The sequence below is a fragment of the Leptopilina heterotoma genome, unplaced genomic scaffold, assembly GCF_015476425.1.
Source record: "Leptopilina heterotoma isolate Lh14 unplaced genomic scaffold, ASM1547642v1 Lhet_47, whole genome shotgun sequence".
NCBI classification, from domain to species: Eukaryota; Metazoa; Arthropoda; class Insecta; order Hymenoptera; family Figitidae; genus Leptopilina; species Leptopilina heterotoma.
In genome coordinates this window covers 3506796-3530276 of record NW_025111098.1, presented here as the reverse complement: position 1 = coordinate 3530276, position 23481 = coordinate 3506796, and the positions used below count along the sequence as shown (strand labels likewise).

At 29.2% G+C, this 23481-nt stretch overlaps 1 protein-coding gene across 4 annotated transcripts in view; it reads right to left on the bottom strand.

Moving 5' to 3' along the window:
• LOC122507463 (teneurin-m) overlaps window positions 1-22748 on the bottom strand; it is a 312536-nt gene extending 289788 nt beyond the window's left edge. For 3 of the 4 annotated variants that reach the window (XM_043620183.1, XM_043620184.1, XM_043620185.1), the window contains exon 1: window positions 22329-22748. In XM_043620183.1, coding sequence (XP_043476118.1) covers window positions 22329-22341 — 13 coding nt within the window. In that variant the 5' untranslated portion in view covers window positions 22342-22748. The remainder of the gene's footprint in view (window positions 1-22328) is intronic. The other variant, XM_043620186.1, reaches the window with a different exon arrangement.
• Window positions 22749-23481: the final 733 nt, after the last annotated feature.

Sequence of the window (23481 nt, the reverse complement as noted above, 5' to 3'; positions counted from 1 at the left end):
CGAGTCTTGAATCGAGCATGGGACGAACATTGGTGTCCCATACTGAGTGACGGCACTGGCATTGATATAGTAGATTAGGCGAGAAGCCTTCCAGCCTTCTGTGGCCGAGCGGTTTAAATGCGTGCGTTGAGAACTTCCGGTATGCGTTAGGGGGGCGGGGTGCGTGAGTTTCGATCCCACATGCGAGCGAATATTTTTCATTCTTTGTTATAAGCGTTTATATAAAAAAATAAAATTGTGTGTTGTGTCGTGAATAAAAAATGTGAACATGTTTATAAATAATGTTAAAAGTATGTTAAAAATCAAGAAAAAAATGTAACGATTAACAGAAAAATTGTCTTTTTTTACTAAAATTATTTTTTTAAAATTACTATTCAAATGATATTTATTGTTAGTAATATATTCTTATTTATATGAAAATAATATAATTATTACAAATAATAACTTATTGTCATTAAATATATATGTATATATACGCACATGAATTAAAATAATAACAATAATATTTATTATTATTATTAATAATTCATATATTCACATTATATTGAATAAACGTGAGAAACGAGTAAATTTGGGAACAGTGGAAGCAGTCTTGTTTCAGTCCTGCGTTAGGCGTCCGCAGCATTGATTGAGCATTGATGTCCAATGCTGAATCAAGGCTCGCGCTGCAGTCTGGAATCGGTGTTACATTAAAGCTTCGATCATTCCTGCTCTCGCTGATTCACTCATGCTCAATCAATGTTGACCAATGCTCGGCCAATCTTTATAAAGCCTGAACTCGGCGTCACTTCGCGCCTGGGTGGTAACGCACATGCGTTGTGTTTTCAGGGTCTAGGGTTCGATTCCCCATGCGTGCGAATTTTTCATTCTTAGATTTAAGTGTTATTGAATAAACGCAAAAATATAAATAAATATGTAATTATAAACAAAATAAAAAGAGCCGGGGAAAATTATATTTTATTCTAGATTTTGAGCAGAAAACTGGTCAGTTACTTGCCAGTCACTAGCCAGATAATCTAACCAGTGACTGCTAAAGCAGCGCGTTACATTTCCAATCAATCACTTGCCACATTTTCTGGTCAATCACTGGCCAGAATCTAGAAAAACTTCCCAGTGATTGGTCATTAAATTAGAGTTGAAATTTCTACCTGGGAAGTTACTGAGGACACAAACAAATGGCAATACTTGGCTCTGTTCAATATCGAACTGTAGATCAGAAATCGGCGGTGTTGCTCATCACCCCACAACACCCTACTTATTTCAAAATGTTAAAGGGTAAGACTTCGTCAGAAAAATTACAATTTGCATGGGGTCTTCGGATTATTCTGTAATTTTGTGAAGTTGTTATATTTGATAACAAAAATAAGTGTACCAAAGGATTTATAAAAATTTTCAAAATTGTAAAAGTTACGCCATTTTGAATTTTTTTATAAGATTTTTTTTTAATGTAAATATTTCCGAAACAATTTAACGGATTTTAATGAAATTTAAATATGTTATACAGTACGGTCGCGCTAATCCGACACCTGGTTAATCCGACAGTCCTTGTAATCCGACAACGATCAAGATGACCGTTTTCCCCCACCTAAGATAAGTGGGGGGCGCGACGGAAAACCTCAATATGTTAAAATAATTACACTTGCTAGTATTTATCGATTTATATATTAATATTTTATTATATTAAACAATTCAATTGTTATTTACACATTTTATATAAATATGTAGTTCTCAAATAAACAAATTGAAATAAAGAATGATTATAAAGATTATAACTATGGATATACAAGTCTAAATGTCGGATTACAGAGTGTATGTTGAAAAATTTGTTCGAACTGCAGAGGTTTATTTAAGTACTCGGTAATCCGGACAAATCGCTAATTCGACATTTTCTTGCAAAGCAAATGTCGGATTAGCGCGACCGTACTGTACTTATAATCATGTCCTTTCAGAATTTATCAAAAGAAAAAAAAAATTTTTGTTTTTTTAAAAAAAAAAGTAAAAAAATATTTTTTGAATCGGTTTATTAAGCATGGGACCGATTTTTGAGTATTTTTCGATATATAATAAAATATTCCTTAAAATTTGACCTTTCATTTACAAAAAAGAAAACGATGGAGACTTTAATAGTTTTCGACATAATGCAATTTTTGTGGAAGCGCGACCACGTTTCAGTGCCAGCGCAGTATCTTTTACTCGGGACGCCTCACAGTGGGATTTTTTACACTTTACTCTTCAAAATTGTCTAGAGCCTACAAAATAAAATATATATAAAAAAAAAATTGGAAGAGAAGCAGGCGCAAAACGCCTACATCTAGGGTTTCGTGGCATTTAAAAAGAAAATCCTGTTTTGGTTATCATAAACCATTGTGGTTAAGACTGACTGACTGATTTGGGATCTATAGTGCCCCAAATTTGGGATCTATAGTGCCCCAAATTTGGGATCTATAATGCCCCAAATTTGGGATCTATAGTGCCCCAAATTACGACGGACAGACGGACGGACGGACGCCAAAGTGAAACTATAAGGCTTTCGGCCATGGGCCACGAAACCCTAAAAACTGTAGGCGAAGCTTCGCTTCGCCTACAGTTCGTTCCAAAAAAAGTGCTCATTCAAAAATTGACAACTGCTCGCACTCGTTACGAAATATACTACAGTCAGGTCCCCATACTGTTAGATTCCAAACTGTTAGGTCCTCAGTAGTGTTATGTTTTTGCATAACCTCCAAATTCAGAAGTGTTAGGTGACGTCACGTTACGTCACCAATTTTCAGGGCCGTATTCTTAAGCCCAAAGAAAAGGGGGCATATACTTTTAGGCCAAACTTGAGGTGTATATATTTACGTTCCTGAAAGGTGCGCAGTAGGCATACTTTGAGCACATAACAGAGCTGAGTCAGGAGGAGTGGGAAATTTCTGGAAATGTAACAGTATGGGGACCCGACTGTATTTGTTACTCAAAGTTAACAATTTTCAATATTTTTGTAAAAAATACTGTTTATTTTTTATTTTTTCATTGCACAAGATCGAAATCAATTCAAATTAGTCTAGTCTGACCACCTGACAAATAATAATGCATAATACAGTTTATTTAAATTGTTAAAAAAACAATTTAAAATAACAAATAGATAACTTTGGTCTTTTTTTTAAATTGTTTTTTTTGTAGACAAATTTATGTTTATTTAAGTAATGTATGTCTATTTTGTAAAAAAATGATTTTAAAGTTGACAATTATCATTGTTATTGATAATTACATAACCAATAATCTATTTTCTTTTGCATTTATAAACATTTTCGTCATTTTTTTAAACTTTAAATATTTATATCATATGTATATTCTTTCAAAAACTTAAAAAATTTATTAGCTTAAACAATTACATTTGTTATAAAAAAATTATTAACTTTATAAACAAATAAATGGTTTATTTCTGCAAAAAAATAGATCCTTTTTGAACGAGTTTAACATTTTAAAGCTCTACTTAAATATCGATAACTTGAGTATTGCTAATATCAAAGATAATTATTAACTTTAAAATCATTTTTTTTACAACGTAGACATGAATTACTTAAATAAACATAAATTTGTTTAAAAAAAAATAATTTTTTTTAAAAAGACCACTGTTATCTATTTGTTAATTAAAATTGTTTTAATATCATTAAGTAAATTTTTTAAGTTTTTGAATTATTATTATTATTATTTGTCAGGTGGTCAGACTAGACTAATTTGAATTGATTTCGATCTTGTGCAATAAAAAAATATAAAATAAACAGTATTTTTTACAAAAATATTGAAAATTGTTAACTTTGAGTAACAAAAAAATAAATAAACAATTAAAAATCGGTTTAAAGGGATCTCTTAGAAATTTTATCCCCTTTCATTTAAGACCAAAAACATCAGAATCCAATAAAATTTGTAGGCTCTTGACAATTTTGAAGAGTAAAGTGTAAAAAATCACACTGTGAGGCGTCTCGGGTAAAAGATACTGCGCTGGCACTACTGAAACGTGGTCGCGCTTCCACAAAAATTGCAATATCTCGAAAACTATTAAAGTCTCCATCGTTTTCTTTTTTTAAATGAAAAGTGAAATTATAAGGAATATTTTATTATTAAAAATTTGTTTTTACTTTTTTTTAAAAAAACAAAAAATTTTTTTTTCTTTTGAAAAATTCTGAAAGGAATGATTTTAAGTATAACATATTTAAATTTCATTAAAATCCGTTAAATTGTTTCGGAAATATTCACATTTAAAAAAAATCTTATAAAAAAATTCAAAATGGCGTAACTTTTAGAATTTTGAAAATTTTTAAAAATCCTTTGGTACACTTATTTTTGTTATCAAATATAACAACTTCACCAAATTACAGAATAATCCGAAGACCCCATGCAAATTGTAATTTTTCTGACGGAGTCTTGCCCTAAACAGATGAGAATTTTTTTTATATCAAAAACATATTTCGGATGACAAATCAGTAGGTTTTATTATTTTAATTCTCATGCAGAAAATTAAGAGGATGTTTTCAAGAATATTGTTATAACATTTCAGAATCGCATTTTCTCAACATCTGTATATTCTTTTTTAAAGAGGGCATGATTTTACTATATAAAATATTACAATTTTTTTTATTTAAACATATATATAGTTGAGTTTGAATAGTATGAATGCATGCAATTAAATTTTGACATTTAAATTATAATCAAATTTATAAGATCACTCTCTAAATCTGAATTAGTATAGTTTTCTATTAGCAATTAGCAGAAAACTACTAAAAAATTCATTGATAAACGAATCCGCACTATTTCATTAGTAGAAAACTACTAATTCAGATTTAGAAAGCATATTTAAAAAAAATGTAATTTGTTATTTATTTTATATGGAGCGTTCACAAATGATGTCACGCTTTTGGGGGTAGGGGGGGGGTCATACTAAACGTGAAACAATGTATTTTTCTCATGTGAAATTGCAAAAATTGCATGACAGGGGTAGGGGGGGGGTTAAAAATCTCCAAAAATTACGTGACATCATTTGTGAACGCTCCCTATAATCACTATTCATTGCTTTTAAAAAAAAGAATAATTAAAGGCGATTCAAAAGTTTTAAACATTTTTATTAGGATTAGTTAGAATAAATACTTTTTACACAAATCATCATAATTGTATACAGAATGATTTATGAAGTGTATTTTTAAGCATTTTAAACTGTAGGATTAAAAAAGCTTTCACAGAAAGTTTTGTTTCCTTAATGTATGAAAAACGAAATAAATTAGAATTCCTTTTAACATAAAAATATCATCAACATAGATTCTTCTAAATATGTATATCTCAAAATTTTTTAAATATTATAACTGATGGTGATATTGTTGGTAAAGTGTATGATTTCTAAATTGAAAATCTAAGTTCAACTCTTTACACCGCCTACTTTTTGAAAATCTTTTTCTATTCAAGTATATGACTCTTGAATTCTTTTCAATTCTTTTATTGTTTCCTTTCTTAGCAGCTTCCGGTGGATACGAAAGGATATAACAAAAATAGAATTTATAAGAATTAAAAAAAATTTAATTCTTTTTAATTTCTTGCTTCTCACTGGGTATAAATTATTATTATTTCAAGAGTACATTGACCTGTGACATGACGTTGCTGTATTTTTTATAGTATTTATAAACTTTTTATCTCACAGTTTAGTTATAAACAATTTAACACATAGTTTTAAAATATAATTAATTGAATAGATAATCTTTAATCTAAAATCATTTTGCAAATTATGAGTATAACTATAAATCTTGTCTCATCATCGTTTATCGACTATAGCATTTTAAAAAGCGACTGAGACTAAAAGATTCTCTTGCGACGTTGCCACATCTTCAATATTTGTTTACTAAAAGACAGATTAAATGGTTATAGAACTATAAACAACAAAATAATGTTTATTGTAATTAAAATTTCGTTTTTATTTTAAAAACTCACCGAGGTGAGTTGTAACAAAACCAATTTCTCGAAGGCTATGACCTTTTAAAAATTTTGAAAAGCGTGAATTTATTACATTTTTGATTCACTATTTGATGCAAATTTACTTGACCACCTGAGAAAAGTTTTTGAGATGTATTTAATATGTGTGCAAAAAAATTGCTAAAAGTAAGTTTTCGGCCGAAACTTTGATACTTTATTATTCGACACATATTATATTTTTAGGGGAGATTGGGGTATTGTGGGCCACACTTTTTCTTAGCTCAATATCTAAAAATTTTTTTTTTCAAATTTTTCGTGTCAGTAAGAGGTCTAAACTATCATATATCATAGTTAGTTTACCAAAATTATCACTTATCTAAAAGAAATTTCAGTTTTACCAAAGAGTGCACTTTTATGATTTTTAAAAATGTTGGAGAATTGTGGGCCACTGCCTAAATTGAGTTCAAAATCAAAAATAACGATGAAATATATTTATTAAATGGTTAGAAATATTAAAAATGTTATAAATGTTTAATTATTAATTTAAAATTAGAAAACGAAAAGTAAGAAAATGAAATTAATCGGAATCACAATTAATTAATTACAAATTTTTAAGTAAACAGCTTTATCGCCTGAATCGCAATGAATATAATTGTTTTTGTTAAATTACTATAACTATGAGTGTTTTTAATAATATTTGCAATTAAATCGCCAAAAACAAGCAACAAATAGTTCCCCAAAAAAGTGCCCCACAATTCCCCAAATGCTTCATTTTACAAAAAGCTTTGTATTATTTATTTATTTTAATTTAATGCAAAATTTCTTTTTTGAATCAAAGTACCAATGACACACAATAATTAAAAAAATATTTTCCATAATTAATTCTTGAAAATCCTTGTAAAAAAAATAAAAACATGAGGGCCCAAAATAAATATTTGAATGCAATTTTTCAGGTGATCTTTGTTAACTGTTTGTAGGTAATTGTAAAGCGTTGTAAAGTCATGACATGCTAATGAAAAATTTACTTTGGACGAACAAAAGAAAATTAAAAAAATTTGGATGATCAAAGTTGTAAATATTATTAAATAATAGAGGTGGCCCACAATTCCCCAATATCCCCTATTATTCTAATATTTACCTTAATAACTGTTGGATATCCTAGTTTCATGAGATGGTTTTGTTTTTTTGTGTCAGTCTCGAAATTTAAAATAAAAAATAATTATTCGAACCGATGGACAGTTTTTCACACCTAGGCGAGTTGTAACAGGCTGTTTCAACTCATCTAGGTTTACGCAAATTTGTGCTTGATCGAATAGAGACTTTTTAGATTTTTGCTAAGGTATATTGTTTTATATTATGGCTTTAAAAGTATTTAGAATTTTACAAATTTTCGTGTAAATCACTTTCATATTTTCCAAAGGAAAAAAAATATTAACAAAAACATTTTTCGAGTTGCTCTTTCATATACAAAAGTCAAAAATAATTTCTATTTATAGGTTTTTTTGTTATTATTGAGCTTGTTGCTCATTTTTAATTTAGTTTCCGATTTTAATTTGATTTATATTGATCTCATAAATTTTCTTACTCTAATTACTTCTTAATTATTTAAAAATTCTCAGCCAAAATTTTATTATTCTTAAATTTCTATAAAATATATTATATAATATTATTTTTAGCTTTTATGAAGCTCAAACTGTTATTATAGATCGTAATTAAATACCAAAGATTGGTTTAAAATATCTAATTAGTGTTAAAGAAAACGAAATATGTGATAACCTAATTCCAAAAATAAATTAAGGTATTAAAACGATTGTTTTATTCGTTTCTATCAGTAAGATGTCTTTACTAACTAATTAAATTTACTTTACTAACTAAACTAAGCATTAAAAATGAATTTTTTTCATTAAAATCACAAAATTTGCAACTGTTACAACTAACGTCGACATGTGTTACAACTCACCTTGGTACTAGGTGAGTTGTAACACCGGCAACTGTTTTGCATTTTGCAATTTTTTCGTACTGGATAATGTAAAAATCGTTTTAACTCACCTCGCTCTCCCCTACAAAAACAAAACTACCTCCTGAAAATAACTTTGGTTGAAGCCAAAGGAGTAATCTAGAGTATAAAATTCGAAAAAGTAACTCGAAATTTATTTGATAAAGATTCAGTAGGAGCTAAACTTAAAGACAAGAGCGGTTTAATATTTGACTTAAGGAATGTTTTCAGGGGGTGATTTTGTTTTTATAATACCTTATTTAGGGATTTTTATTTGTTTAAATTTTTTAAAATTTGCTATTTAAGAAAAATCCTAAAATTATGGATAAAAATGGACAACAGATTTTGACTCTGCGAGCAAAAATGCTTCTGAATTGTACTGTTCGATCCACAAATAACAAAAACAATTGTTTGTGGCTGTTTTAATAAAAATTAAATATATGTTATAGTAATAATATTAGGGGAGAGTAGGCTACATTGAACCAGCGTCAACAGTGAACCATTTCAATTTTCTGAGAAATGACTGAGTGAAATTTTTTCATATTTAATATATAAGTTAGTTTTACTGAAACAAACTATGTCCAAAAATTTCGGGCACGTAGGTTTATTATTTACAAAGAAAAACTAAAAAAACTGTTTTTCACGTACAAAACAAAAAATTTGGTGGAATTATAATGACGTTTTTTTATTGAAATAGGAAGTTTTAAAAATTAGTAAACTTGCGATTTATTTCGCTTAGGGTGTCAACTTCAATATTCCGATGTGATAAAGAACTTTAAATCTTACACAAATTTATTATAAACAATTTTTGTTGTGAATGTCATGTGACTTCAGCTTCTACATGCGATTATTTTGAAAATATGAAAAATGCCAACTACGATGTCTCGTTTTTTGACATGGTAAAGGGTTCTGAAATTTCTACCACATTTAGAGCGCACTCGAAGAAACATTTCCTCAAAATTTAAATAAAATTAGAAGAAAATCGATTTTTTCAAGAGTAGCAGCCGGAGAACCTCCTTAATCGAAATAAATAAATTATGACTTCAATAGTTTTTCTTCTCATATATTTGGAAAAAATTTGTTTCTATTCGACATTGTTTAAATCTTGAGTATTAAAATATGAAAGATAAAAACGATATTTTGACAATAAAAATTTCTTTTTTATAATTTTAAACAACTTTTAATTTAATTCAAATTAACAAATGAATAGCTCGCTTATTTACAGTAAAAAAATTTGTTTATTTTCTAATGGCTTTAAAATTACGTTACTATTAACAGATGAACATAAATATTGTTAAAAAGTATTATTTATTAATGTTATTTAAACAAATTAAGTTAACAAATGAACTGTTCATTTGTTTAAAGTCAAAATAGCATGGTATTTTTTTCTAATTCTGTTAAAATTATGGTACCAATAATATTTTTAATAATTTTTTTTCATAAGTAATCATTTTTTTATGTTATAAACAATTTAAATTAATAAATTGAATTGTTCATTTGTTTATAGTCAAAATGACATATTTTTTTAAGCGCTTTAAAATTATGTTACCAATAATATTTTTATAGACATTTTTCAAAGCCATTTCGTCTAATAATCAAGTGAAGAGTTCATTTGTTAACTTTATTTAACTTTAATTGTTTATAGCATAATCAAAAGATTACTTATGAAAGAAAATTATTTAAAATATTATTGGTACCATAATTTTAACAGAATTAGAAAAAAATACCATGCTATTTTGACTTTAAACAAATGAACAGTTCATTTGTTAATTTAATTTGTTTAAATAACATTAATAAATAATACTTTTTAACAATATTTATGTTCATCTGTTAATAGTAACGTAATTCTAAAGCCATTAGAAAATAAACAAATTTTTTTACTGTAAATAAGCGAGCTATTCATTTGTTAATTTAAATTAAATTAAAAGTTGTTTAAAATTATAAAAAAGAAATTTTTATTGTCCAAATATCGTCTTTATCTTTCATATTTTAATACTCAAGATTTAAACAATGTCGAGTAGAAACAAATTTTTTCCAAATATATGAGAAGAAAAGCTATTGAAGTCATAATTTATTTGTTATTTTGATTAAATAGTACATATATTAAGCAACAAGAGGATAAAGGCAGCCATTTCTTAACGGTGATTTTTGTGACACGAGTGTAGGTGTCACCAAAATCATCGTAAAGAAATTGGCTGCCTTCATTCACGTGTTGCTTACGATATTTTTTATTCCTAATGCACAAAAGTGTCGATTTTTAATAGCAGACGACAGGGAGTAAAAGTCATTCACTTGTTCGCATTGTATGAAAATGGCGGCCGTTTTCTCCCATAGGTAAGAAAAACACATGGGATCAGCTGATTTTCTTGTCCATGGGAGAACACGGCCGCCATTTTCATGCGGTCGAAGAAATGAATTACTTTCCTCCCTGTCGTCTGCTATCAGAAAGCGCTATTTTTGTGCATGTGGGATAAAAATAATAATAATAATAAAAATTCGAAATTCAAAAAAGTGCTTCCTTAAGTTTCTTAAAAATTTATTTTTAAGTGTTTTAAAAAAAATTTCGACAAAATCTATAGGCTGTACATTTCTCTAAACAGGAAATTGCAGATTCAGACCACGCGGCGCAGCGCGTGGTTTCCGCTCGTTAACGTGACGCGCTATATTAAATATTTAATTTCTCGAAAAAACGGTTTTCTGAAAATTAAGTATTTTTTGGGAAAAAACCTCAGCTTTCCAATAAAAATAAAAGAAACAAGCCCGAAGATGAAAAAATTTGAATTTTATTTTTAATTTTCAAAAAATTTTTCTAAAATGGACTGCGGCAATCGAAAGCTGATGAAAAAATCCAAAGAAACCATTTTCGAAAACTATTTTTCATTGTTTCATTTAAATATAATAAATAAATGAAGTAGTTCGTGTTGCATCAAAATTCAAAACTTTTACCCCCTCCCCTTCTGATAATGTTTGATAAAATTCAAAAATATTTGACAAAAAAATTACTAACGTATAGGATAACTTATTAAAAAAATTAGGGATTGATTAATCAACATTTTTATTTTTGTTGGACATTTGACGTGAATGCCCAATTAGACGGTCTGATCAGAGCCAGATTAGACAACAGACGGTCTAGTAAACCCCCGATCTGTTCCCTAAAATTTTTCCATAGGGGTTAAATAAATATAAATTATAAATATTATATAAATTCAAAACTTTAATTAAGTAGGGGAGACTGGGGTAAACCCGCTAACTTTTTTTAGATCGGTAAAAATCTAGGAAATTATTCTCTAAATCCAAGTTAATTTATATTATTTGAAAGCGTATGATTTCTACTAAAAAATAAAAAATAGTTTTTGATTTATCTTTTTTCGTTTTACTTAGATAAACTTTTTAATACACATATATCAAATTTCGAAATCACAATTTTCCAGGGTAAATCCGCTCACTTTATCTTTTTAAAACGGAACAGTTTTATTTTTTAAATATTAAAATTCGTCTTATTCCCGTCTTAAGTATGATTTATTATTGATAAACTATGAGTTCTATAAACAACAAATTGGTTTAATAAATAATGAATATAGGTTTCATGAATTACAACTACGGATTTAAATAATGTTATATATTAAGAGAAATTGAATTGTACATAGTTAGAATTTTGGTTTTAAAAAGTCATAAATTTTGTTATTGTTAAAATATAATACGTGAAATTATTTTATTCTAAATTTTTAATTTAAAACGAAGTGAGCGGCTTTACCCCGAGTGTATTCCTCACATTTCAGAATAAACTTAGGGGAGTGTAAGGTATGGTGGCGGACACTTAGTTTTTTGCGTCTCTCTCTCAAAAAACAATATTTTTCAAAATTTCAAAAGCAGACAGTTGCTGACATCTATTAAGCATATTTCTATCAGAAGCGGCTGTTAAAATTTGATTGCAGTGAAATTTTACAGCTCTTGGCGCAAAACACTGATTTTTTCTATTTTTGAAAGTGGTAAGGTATGGTGGCGGATTTGGTGTATTCAACTAAAATATTATGTAGATGTTAAAATCATTTATTAAAACTACTAGAAATGATGAAAAATAACAAAAAGAGAAAAAACTGATGATTTTACATTATAGAAAAAAAAGTTTCACTTCAATTATGGTTACAATTTGGACATGTGAAGTAGCTGGTGACTGTTTTAACGCAACTAGAAGAAGAGAAGATCGCAAGTGTCACATATTCGAGAATTATTGCGGTGGAGCACAACAGGCATTAGTACACAAAAAATGCAAAGACAATTGAAACTCGTGCAAAAAATGATCCGCCACTGTACGTTACTAAAATTGCGCCATCATACCTTACAAGCTATTGATGAAAATATGATGGTATTAATTTCATACAGCGCGAATTAAGAAAAATGTAAAATACAAAAAACTGTTGTCCAAGGTCTAAACAATACGTTCCATACATTTACCAGACTCAATTTTCAAAAAATCTTCACTTTGGCACTGTTAACACACATATCCAATAAAACTGTTTATTTTTTTTACTACTTTTTTATTTAAAATCACTTAGAGTACAAAGCACGCTTTTTTATCATTAATACCTACATATAAAATGTCATCACGATAAAAGACATCGACCATAGTGATAAGGCGCTTCAGATGTGACGTTACATGCCAGATTTGACAAGTCCGCCACCATACATTACACGCCACGATACCTTACATTCCCCTAATTAAATCTTTTTGAAATAAGACAAAACTATATATATGTACTTCGAAGAAGGACATCCAATAGCAACAAAAAAAATTTGCCAAATAAATTAAGACTCAAAAGTAATGATCGAAAAACTTAAAAATCCAAGCCAAAAATATCTCCATCTTAAGTTGAGTTCATAGCGTCAAATCGCTATGCGGGTTTACCCTGTGAGCGAGTTTACCCCAGTCTCCCCTATATAAAATAAAATATTGAGTCTAAAGAACTCTAGAAATTAGAGTGTATCCTAAATATGCTTTAATTTTTTAATCTACTTTAGTCTAATAGTTTGTTATTGTACTCTCAATATTGCAATCAATTGTTGTATAAAGGTGGACAATTAATAGATATCTATTAATTAAAATATATATATATATATATATATATATATATATATATATATAAAATAAATAAATATAAAGTAAAATAAAATATATATATATATAAAGTAAATATAATATATATAAAATAAATATATATATATTATATATATAAAATAAATATATTTATATAAATGTAAATATAATATATATAAAGTAAATATATTTAATTCGGTTTGAATTATGCCGATTGAGATTCCTTTTTATTAAAATTATAATTAGGATAAAGAAATTATATATAAACAAGGTGTACTGCTTTTGAATTAAAATAAATTTAATTACTTTTTATTTATCTTGATTAATTTAAGGGGTAACATCACTCTAGAGGCAGAAAAAAAGTCCTATATTTTGATGATTTATTTTTGGAGAAATGGAATAGGATTTCTTTTTAAAGGGTTTATTAAATACATATTAAAGTGTAAAAAAAAAATTTTTTTATTTAAATTTTACTACAAAATGGCGGTAACAAATCAACAATTTTTTTATTACCAAAACGGGAGGACTGTTTTCTTGAAAAGTATAATACCTGGAACCGAAAACCAAGGAATTTCATAATCTATACACTATTACCTTTGTTAGTACGTAGGGGATTTTTTTATATTAATTTTTGTAAAAATTATAAACAATTTACTGTTTATTTTTTGTTAAAAAATCGTTTATTTTTCTCAAAAAGTGCGCCATTTTTACAAAAATTAATATAAAAAAATCCCTTACGTACTACCAAAGGTAGGGGAGACTAGGTGCAGTTGTTACACTGAGAGAAATGGATAGTCAGATTTTGATGTTAAAAAGATGATGTTACACGATACTATCATTATGCTACTGCCAACCATCCCAGATGCTAAAAAAAATATAGTTATGCTACCCCGTACTACCAAGATGTTACTCCTGATGATATTGATGGTAACGGTGACTATCTAGATAGCTGTCTGTATACGTAGCATTAAAGATGGTCACCCTAACCACAATTATGTTACCCACTACTATAAATTTCTCTCCGTGTACAAATAGAATATCTCAGAAACAGTTAGTTATAGAGATGGGGTTCCAAAGAGAAAAATGTTTAGTTTTTATGTACGAACCTACTGCAATATGTTTAAAAATTATATACAAGCTTTACAAGTAAAAAAATAGGCACATTGGTTTTTGGAGGCTGAAAGTAAATATTTATCTGCCTGATATTTTTTAAATAATTAATAGACCTTTATACTTAACAAAGTAAATTTTTTTAATACCAATTCTATGAGGATTAAGCTTTAAAAAACTGCCTTGGCTGTCCACATTTAGTGTATACTTTTTTAATAAAGTGTTTTATTGTAAAAATGTACCTGTTGTGTAGTTGTTACAAGTGATAATGAGAACGGATGTTTTTTCCAAAATTTAGCAGATTCGTTTGAAGCATTTTTTATGAAAAATCTCATGGTTTTTCTAAATTCGTCTTCAAAATTAATGAAAAAAAAACTTTTTTAAGTTTTTTTTATTTCGAAACAATATTAATGCTGCCATCTCTATGGAACTGTCACGTTCTATTACGTTGAGTCAAAAATTATAAATAATTAATAAAAATGAGGCCTTGGATCGAATAACTCGCCCGACGCTCGGAGGCACGCACTAATACCAGTCGGGTAACAGTGAGTGGCCCAGAGACGCTCACTGCTCACTGACAGGCAGTTGCGCGTTCCTCCGAGCGTCGGGCGAGTTATTCGATCCAAGGCCTCAATGGTTATAAAAAATTAATTGTCTTCAATTTTGAAATTTTATAGATAATTGTTGGTATTGTAACAACCGACATTCACTTTGTGCAGTTGTTACAATTTACACGCTGTCACTCAAATGATTCTAGTTAATTAAATATAGATATAGAGCTAAATCAATTATGGCCTTTTAAAACTAGATAATATACCTTTGATTTAATCGTTTGACCAAACAAATTGGAGTTAAACTCTAATCACAGTAACTGTTTCCATAAAAATTGTAACAACTGCACCTAGTCTCCCCTAATTATATACACTGAAAAAAAAGTATTGAACCAAGAAAATTTTTCTTGGTTGAAGCAAATCGTGGGATTGAATACGGCCAAGACTATTAAAGTATTGATTCAAGAAAACGATTTTCTTGACATAGGATATTTGGGAGAAGAACATATATTCTTGATAAAAGAAAATATGGAATTCGACCAAGAAGTTAGTCTTCTTATACGAAGTATGAAATGTATTAAATGAATAAAATATTTTCTTGTTCTAAGAATATATATATAGTTAATTGAATTATTTTATTTGATTCATTCAATTTTTTGTAACGTTCGTTCAAGTAATTCAAGATTTAAATGAAGAAAACATTTATTTTGTGAGAAGAACAGATATTCTTGATCCAAGAAAATATGGAATTCGACCAAGAAGTTAAGTAGCATGTAAGAAATGCAGAATATATTAATTCAAAATCATTTATGTATCAAATCAAGAAAGTATGTTCTCTGTCCAAGAAAATATTTTCTTGCTTTGAGAAAATTTATAGATTTCAATCAAAAAAATACTTTCTCAATACAAGTAAATTATTTACTTAAATTACCCCCCCCCCCTTACCCCCATCCCATCTTTTCTAATACTTAGGTCAAACATTTTTATTATTTAATTATAATTAACATTTATATTTTTTATTTAAATAATTAAATAATTGTTATTTTACATATATATTTACATTTAATTATTACTTAACACAAACACAACAAATATACCTTGAAAGAAAATTTTCCACGGTCGGAGGAATTGAACTCGGGTTGCACGCACCAGAAGCCGTCACGCTACCACTATGCCATCCTAGCCTCAATGGACAGTTTTCAAAAACTGATATTTAAGTTGCATATACATTTGAAGAAAAATATTTTCTTGGATCAAGAACACCGGCATTGTGTTAAATAAAAAAAAGTTTCAAAGCAAATAAATAAAATGATTCGATTCAAGAAACATGAATTCTCCACACAATACTTTATTATTTCGCTTAAGAACATGATATTCTAGATTCAATACTTTTTGGTACTTCGGAAAAGTAAAATATTTGGTTGAAATAATTACATATTGAGTTCTGACAAATACTAAATTGTTTCAAGAATTCTGTTCAATGCTAGTAATTACTTGACACAAGAAAATGAATTTCTTTCTTCAAATAAATATGGGATTAATTGAATGTAATTTTTAATCAACTTGAAACAAATATTTACTTATATTAACCTTCGTATTTTCTTGAATCACCCAGTGGGAAATTTCCAACCGGTGCGGATCCTCGCCTGTACCGACGCCGGAGTAGTGGTACTGGCTGGGAACCGCCTGCCAACCGAATGTGAACGGGCATTCTACCGAATAGTGACTAGGCCAGGAGCGCGCTGGCAACCGGCTCGGAACTGGCATTCTACCGCCCGGTAACCGGCCGCGAAGAGCCGTTCCGTGTATAATTCAACCGGCTGGGACCCGGCACTGTACCGACTGCGGATCTTTCATTTCCTAGCCAGATGTGCGCTGGCAATGCTGGCATTCTACCGCCTGACAACCGGCTCGGATCAAAATGATAATTTCAACAAATATCAATAAAAAAATAATAATTAATTGCAAAAGATAAATACTGATAACAATTCATTGATAGTTCACTTTACACATTTTTTTTATTTCTTTATACACTTAAACGCAATTTTTTATTACATACACATTTGAAAAATCCTAACGCTTGGGGGTACGAACCTACGCCTAACCGAATATTTACGCACCGAAATCTCGCACGCTAACCACTATGCTACGCTCGCATGGAACTCTCAAACCTTAAATGCTTTCAAGTCTCACTAGCTGAAATAAAAATTGTAAAATTACTACGCGGCAATTTGGAAATACGAACTGATGTAATACCGGTATATTTTCAATACTTTACTGAATGTGTAGTTATGAATATTTCAATATTTCGTTTAAAAAAAAATGTTATATTTTTATTATTATGTTTTTTAATATTTTATTACATAATATATCGAATAATATGAACATAACTTCACTGCAAAACAATTTATAACATATAAGTAATAGTATTAAATTGAATAAAATTTTAATGCACAACACATTTTTTTAATTATTTAATTTGCAGAAAAGTGTCAATAAATAATTACTTAATATATTGTTTAAATTAAAAAGAGATTATTAATTAATTAATAATAATCTCTTTTTTATATATTGTATTTAATATGTTATTTATTGTAGGCATTATAATATATTGATCACATTTTCTTTCAAGTTAAATATATTTTACTTCTTTCAAATTAATATATTATTTATTAAAAATTATTTATTTAATTGCACATTAATAAAGTTGGATTTTTATATATATAATGAAAAAATTAAGTTTCTTATATTCTTCCTTTGCATGAATACTATTAATTTATTTATTGGTTAACTAATAATAATATTATAATAAATGCAATTAGTTATTGTAATAATTAATTATAATAATAAAATAAATTTATGATTATACTGATAATGCAAACTATAACAATAAATGACGAGATCCGCAGTCGGATCCGCCCCAGGACCGAGCCAGTACAGACCTAACATCCGTCATTCTTCCGACGCGCGTAGAAGAATGAAATCTGCAGGCGGAACAAATCCAGTACCGCGCCAGTACTGACGAAAGTAGAAAGGCGGATCCAAAAGTCGGAGCCTAATCTGTTCCGCGCCGGTTGCATTTTAGGATCCGAATCGGTACAGACCATCGGTGCTGGCGGTCCGTACGGGCGCGGATCCCAGGCGGTTGTATAATCCGACATTCGTCCGACTTTTCCTCCTGGGCAGGATTATATGAGCGTTGAATTAAGTAAAAACTTTTTTAAAGGAAACAAAAGAATGATTTAATTCAAGATCTTACACTTAATTGAATTGAATAAATAAAATATTTTTTATCCCACATGCACAAAAACGGCGCTTTCTGATAGCAGCCGACAGGGAGGAAAGTCATTCATTTCTTCGACCGTATGAAAATGGCGGCCGTGTTCTCCCAAGGGCAAGAAAATTAGCTGTTCACATGCATTTTTCTTGCCCAAGGGAGAAATCGGCCGCCATTTTCATACAAATCGAACAAGTGAATGACTTTTACTCCCTGTCGTCTGCTATTAAAAATCGACACTTTTGTGCATTAGGAATAAAAAATATCGTAAGCAACACGTGAATGAAGGCAGCCAATTTCTTTACGATGATTTTGGTGACACCTCCACTCGTGTCACAAAAATCACCGTTAAGAAATGGCTGCCTTTATCCTCTTGTTGCTTAATATACTATCATTCCAGAAAATATAATATTCTCGCAAGAAATTAATGATTTTGAAACATGAGAATATAGAAATGCTTCAAGTAAAAGAAATGCTTAGATTAATTAATATTTCTTTGAAACAAAATAATTTTTAATTGAGTTGAAACAATTATTAACTTGTATTAATCTTCCCATTTTCTTGGCTCAAGACTATGGGTGTTGGATGAAATAATAGTTGCTTTAAAGGAAATAAAAAAATTATTTGACTCAAGATACCAAATGACTCAAGGTAAATTACTTGACGTGAGAACATGATATTCTTGATTCAATACTTTTTCGAGACTTGGCGCATGTAAAACAGTTCGTTTGAAACAGTAAGATATTTACTTATGTCAAACCCATATTTTCTTATTTCAATAAGACACAAGAAAATAAATTTCTTCCAATAAGAAAATATGGGTTTGTTTCAAATAAATCAGGTCAAGAAAATGCATTTACTTGATTCAATGAACTTTTTTTTTCAGTGTATACATTATGAAATTTTTTGGTTTTCTTTTCCAGGTATTATACTTTTCAAGAAAATAGTCCTCCCGTTTTAGTAATAAAAAAAATTGTCTATTTGAATATGGCATTTGTCGCCGCCATTTTGTAGTAAAATTTACATAAAAAAATTTATTCTGGCACTTCAATATGTATTTAATAAACTCTCTAAAAGAAAATCCTATTTCTTTTCTCATTTTTCCATAATAAATCATCAAATTTAGGTCTTTTTTCTGCCTTTAGAGTGGTGTTACCCCTTAAAAATCAATCAAGATAAATAATTGATAAACTTTCTCTCTTTTTAAAAAAAAATTACTCATTAAACTAAAGTACTGTGTTTGTTACTGCCAACAAACATTTAACAATTGTGTGATAGTGACACATGGTAATAATTAGAGTTGTGCAAAAAGCTCTAAGCTCGAGGCTCGATCGAGCTTTTTCGAGCTTTTCATTTTTCGAGCCGAGCCTAATCACTTCGAGCTCGAGCCGAGCTGTGTAAAAAGCTCGAATAGTTTCAAGTACTCGAGTTAATTCGAGTACTCGAATTTTTCGAGCACTCGAGGGAATTCGAGTACTCGAATTTTTTCGAGCTCTTGAGTAAATTCGAGTTCTAGAGAAAATTCATAGAATTTTCGCATTTCTTATATTTAGCAAATAGAAATATTGATTCAGTAATTCAAATAAATTCGAAATTTTTTACTTATTAATAGTTTTTTAGTAAGTCAAAAGCTCGAATCCATTCGAGTACTCGAAAAATTCGAGTACTCGAATTCACTCGAGTGCTCGAATTTAATCGAAGTTACTCGAGTACTCGAAAATTTCGGGTACTCGATACATCGAGCCGGCTTGTGCTCGGCTCGGCTCGAAAAAATTTCGGCTCGGCTCGGCTCGGCTCGACTTTTCGAGCTTTTTGCACATCTCTAGTAATAATGATAGTAATAACACAGCCACACAAAAAAAAAAGTTCTTATCTGGGGGTCTCACTATGTAGACTTTATATTTTTTGGGTCGCTGAATCCGAATCCGAGGTCCATTTAACCCCATCAGATCAGGATTTTGACAAAACCTCAAAAAACCAATATGGCGGACACATTTTTTAAAAGTTCATCGGATTCGCTTGAAATTCGTTACTCGGGGGTTTTTGGGGTCGCTGATTACGAATTTGAAGTCTGATTTCAAGAATTCAAAATGGCGGATCCAATATGGCTGACACAGACATATTGGATCCGCCATTTTGAATTTTTGAAATCTGACTTCAAATTCGTAATCAGGGACCCCAAAAACCTCAGAGTAACGAATTTCAAGCGAATCCGATGAATTTTTCAGTAACGTGTCCGCCATATTGGATCCGCCATTTTGAATTTTTGAAACCAGACGTCAAATTCGTAATCAGCGACCCCAAAAACCCCCGAGTAACGAATTTCAAGCGAATCCAATGAACTTTTCAAAAATGTGTCCGCCATATTGGTTTTTTGAGGTTATGTCAAAATCCTGATCTGATGAGGTTAAATGGACCTCGGATTCGGATTCAGCGACCCAAAAACATAAAGTCTATAGTGCCACTAAAGCCTAGGTCTATAGTGCCACTATGACACTAAAGTCATAGTGAGACCCCCAGATCAGAACTTTTTTTTTTGTGTGGCTGTGTAATTTATGCCTTGTTAAATTAAAAAAGGTCATAATTTTCATAAAAGATTTATTTTTTGTACAGTTTTGAAGAAATTTTCTTTAACTTTGAATAAAATTTTACGATCACTGCTGGACACCCCACTATGATATATTTTGGAGAAATGTTCAGTTTAAGCGACCCAAAGTTTCTTATAAAAAAAGTTGTTATAATTATTTTCATTATGTTTATAAACAAATACTACACAGAGAATTAAACTTACCCTGAGGAGTGTAAAACTTGACAAATATTTCAGTGTCAAATAAACTTTGTTTTCATAAAAACGATGCTATTTTTTAACTTTTCTTATTTCTATAAATAAATAAGAATAGAAATTGTTAATTTAATTTGTATATAAATATATGAAAATTCATCATGAAACATTGACTTAATAAGAATGAACTTAAATCGCCATAATCGAACTAAATTAAACAAAAGTTGTTTTTTGAGCATTTGTAAAAAAGTTTCATTACTTGTTTAGTATTTTATATTATCTCTAAAAATTTATATTTAAAAAAAATAAAAAATCTATCCTCACAGATTTTTAAAAAATTTTAAACTATATAATAAAAATCAATTTGCACTATTTTTTTATTTCTGCCTACTGTACATTCTATATGGATATCCTTATTTTTGGAACCCGTTGAAATATTTCTAGGACGTTCGTAGGATAACCTAAATATCACAATGTTATCAGAGAGGATAAGATTCAGTGCTTTCATATTGTAAATGCAGCATGCGACTTATTTTAAAATTCCTTAGTATAAACAATTAAAAAGCAACGAGTCATTAAAACACGTGCCATGTATGGTAATACTGTCAAAACGAAAGTTAAAAATCTATTGTATACATTTAATTGAATATTTTCAATCTGACAACATGAAAAAAAAATGATCTCTTATATATTTAATCAAGTCAATACTTAAAAAACTGATAAATTCTAGGAATCTTTTGAAAATGCCAAAATGATCTTCACAAACTGTTACTTAAAAGTATTGATTTTGAAGGAACGTTTATATAAAGACTAAACTGAAGCACGTAAAAGTTTGTATATTGATAAAAAATTGTAATCTTAAATAAAAAATTTGATTAAGATCATTTTTCAAAATATTCTTAGAAATGTCTATAAATAATATTAAAATAAAATTCAAATATTTTATAAGATGTCTGTATTTTAAAATAAAAAATACTTAAGAAAAAATGAGAAAAATGAGCTTAATTCAAATTTTAATGAATGAAAATCGGAAATTACATGCTATTATTATCTTTAGCATTATATACCAAATATGTAGTCAATTCCTTGAAATCAATTGGAACCCGAGATTTTATTTCATAAAGAAAAGTGCTCGACATGCTATTAAAAGTCTGATTCAGTATCAATAACAACAAAAATAATTATTTTTATGAAAACTTTTTATTGCCCTTGTAGACAAACAATAACAAAACATGATTTTTTCTAAAATTGTTAAACATTTATGAAATCAATGTCATTTACAGCTCCGAATAGTCGAAAAGGGTGCTATGGGTAAAATGTTCTGAAATGGCGCTAGTGTTCCAACAAATTCACATAGATTGAAGATGAATACAAATAATCAGGTCCCCTGTCTAAATGAAGTGGTACTGTAAATATACAAGTATTTCAAAAATGTCCTTTAATTCTAAACTAAACAGTAGTCTATATTCTTATTCTATTCAGTAGTCTGCCTACTGTCAGTGCTAAGAAGCACAAACATTGGGCGTGGTGGGGAGGCAAGTATGAGTCCAACAACCTAGGACTACAATATCACTCACCTGGTTGGTACATTGGTCGTCAGTTCCTGTAAATAGGCCAGCGGAATCTCTCATTGCACAAAACCACTACACATTCATTGAAATTTTCACCACTGCACTAAACTTGCTTTCGATAAAAAAAATGTCCCTACAGTAACCTTATTGCTTCAAGCAAATAAAGGTACTTATAAAGCTAACCGCGGTAAACTTAAACTGTACATAAAACACTGATAACAATAATGAGATTCATTAATAATCACCAGGGATGTATATCAGGATGTGAATTTTTATTATGGAATTATTAGAAACATATATTTTCCTGTGTAATTTAGTAGTGACACAAGTGAGATGAGAGAAGTGAGGAATTTCTCTTTTTTAACGCATGACAAAGTTTTCGAGAAGGAAACGATCAGTGTACTAACTGCTGGTTCGCAGGCTAGCTATTCGTTCGACCCAAGTAGTAAACTTACCGTAAACGCATGCGCTCGGTTATGTAGTGGTAATGCGCCGTCGCTATCAACCCCTTGTTCACCCGCACCATACTTACGACCGTATTTCATTCCCTAAATCGGTACCCTGTAGATTTCTGTATATCTATATAATACACGGGGATGAAAGAACAAGAGCTGATACTGTTGGATAATTTCTACCAATAGATGAAAAAATCAGAATTTTACAGAGATTCTAAGTTACGAATGTTGTATCATTAAAATATTTATCGTGTTATACTGCCGAATAGCGAATTAACTAAACATATATAAAAACGGACGAGCAGAATTCATAACAGATAAACAAATTTTTATACATAAAATTAGTAAAATAATGTTTAAATTTGCAGCAATATTGGCAACATTTATCTCAAAAGCTTAACATTTCTGCAATATATTATTGCGCAACATTAGACTAGTGAGATAATATTGCCAATATTATAATATATAATATAATATTGTGTAGTAATGAGACATCTCTAATTCAATTAGTCATTCACTAATTCAAATTAGTAATTAGTTTGTCTAATTTATAACTAGTATGCCAGCTAAATAAAAAAGTCTGTAAGTGACATTTATTTTAAAGTTGTATTTCCCGTAATTACCCTAGTAGAAATTTGTCCTAGTTATTATAAAGGAACTGTCCAGTCGCTAGTAAAGTAACTATAGTTACTTTACTAGCCAAC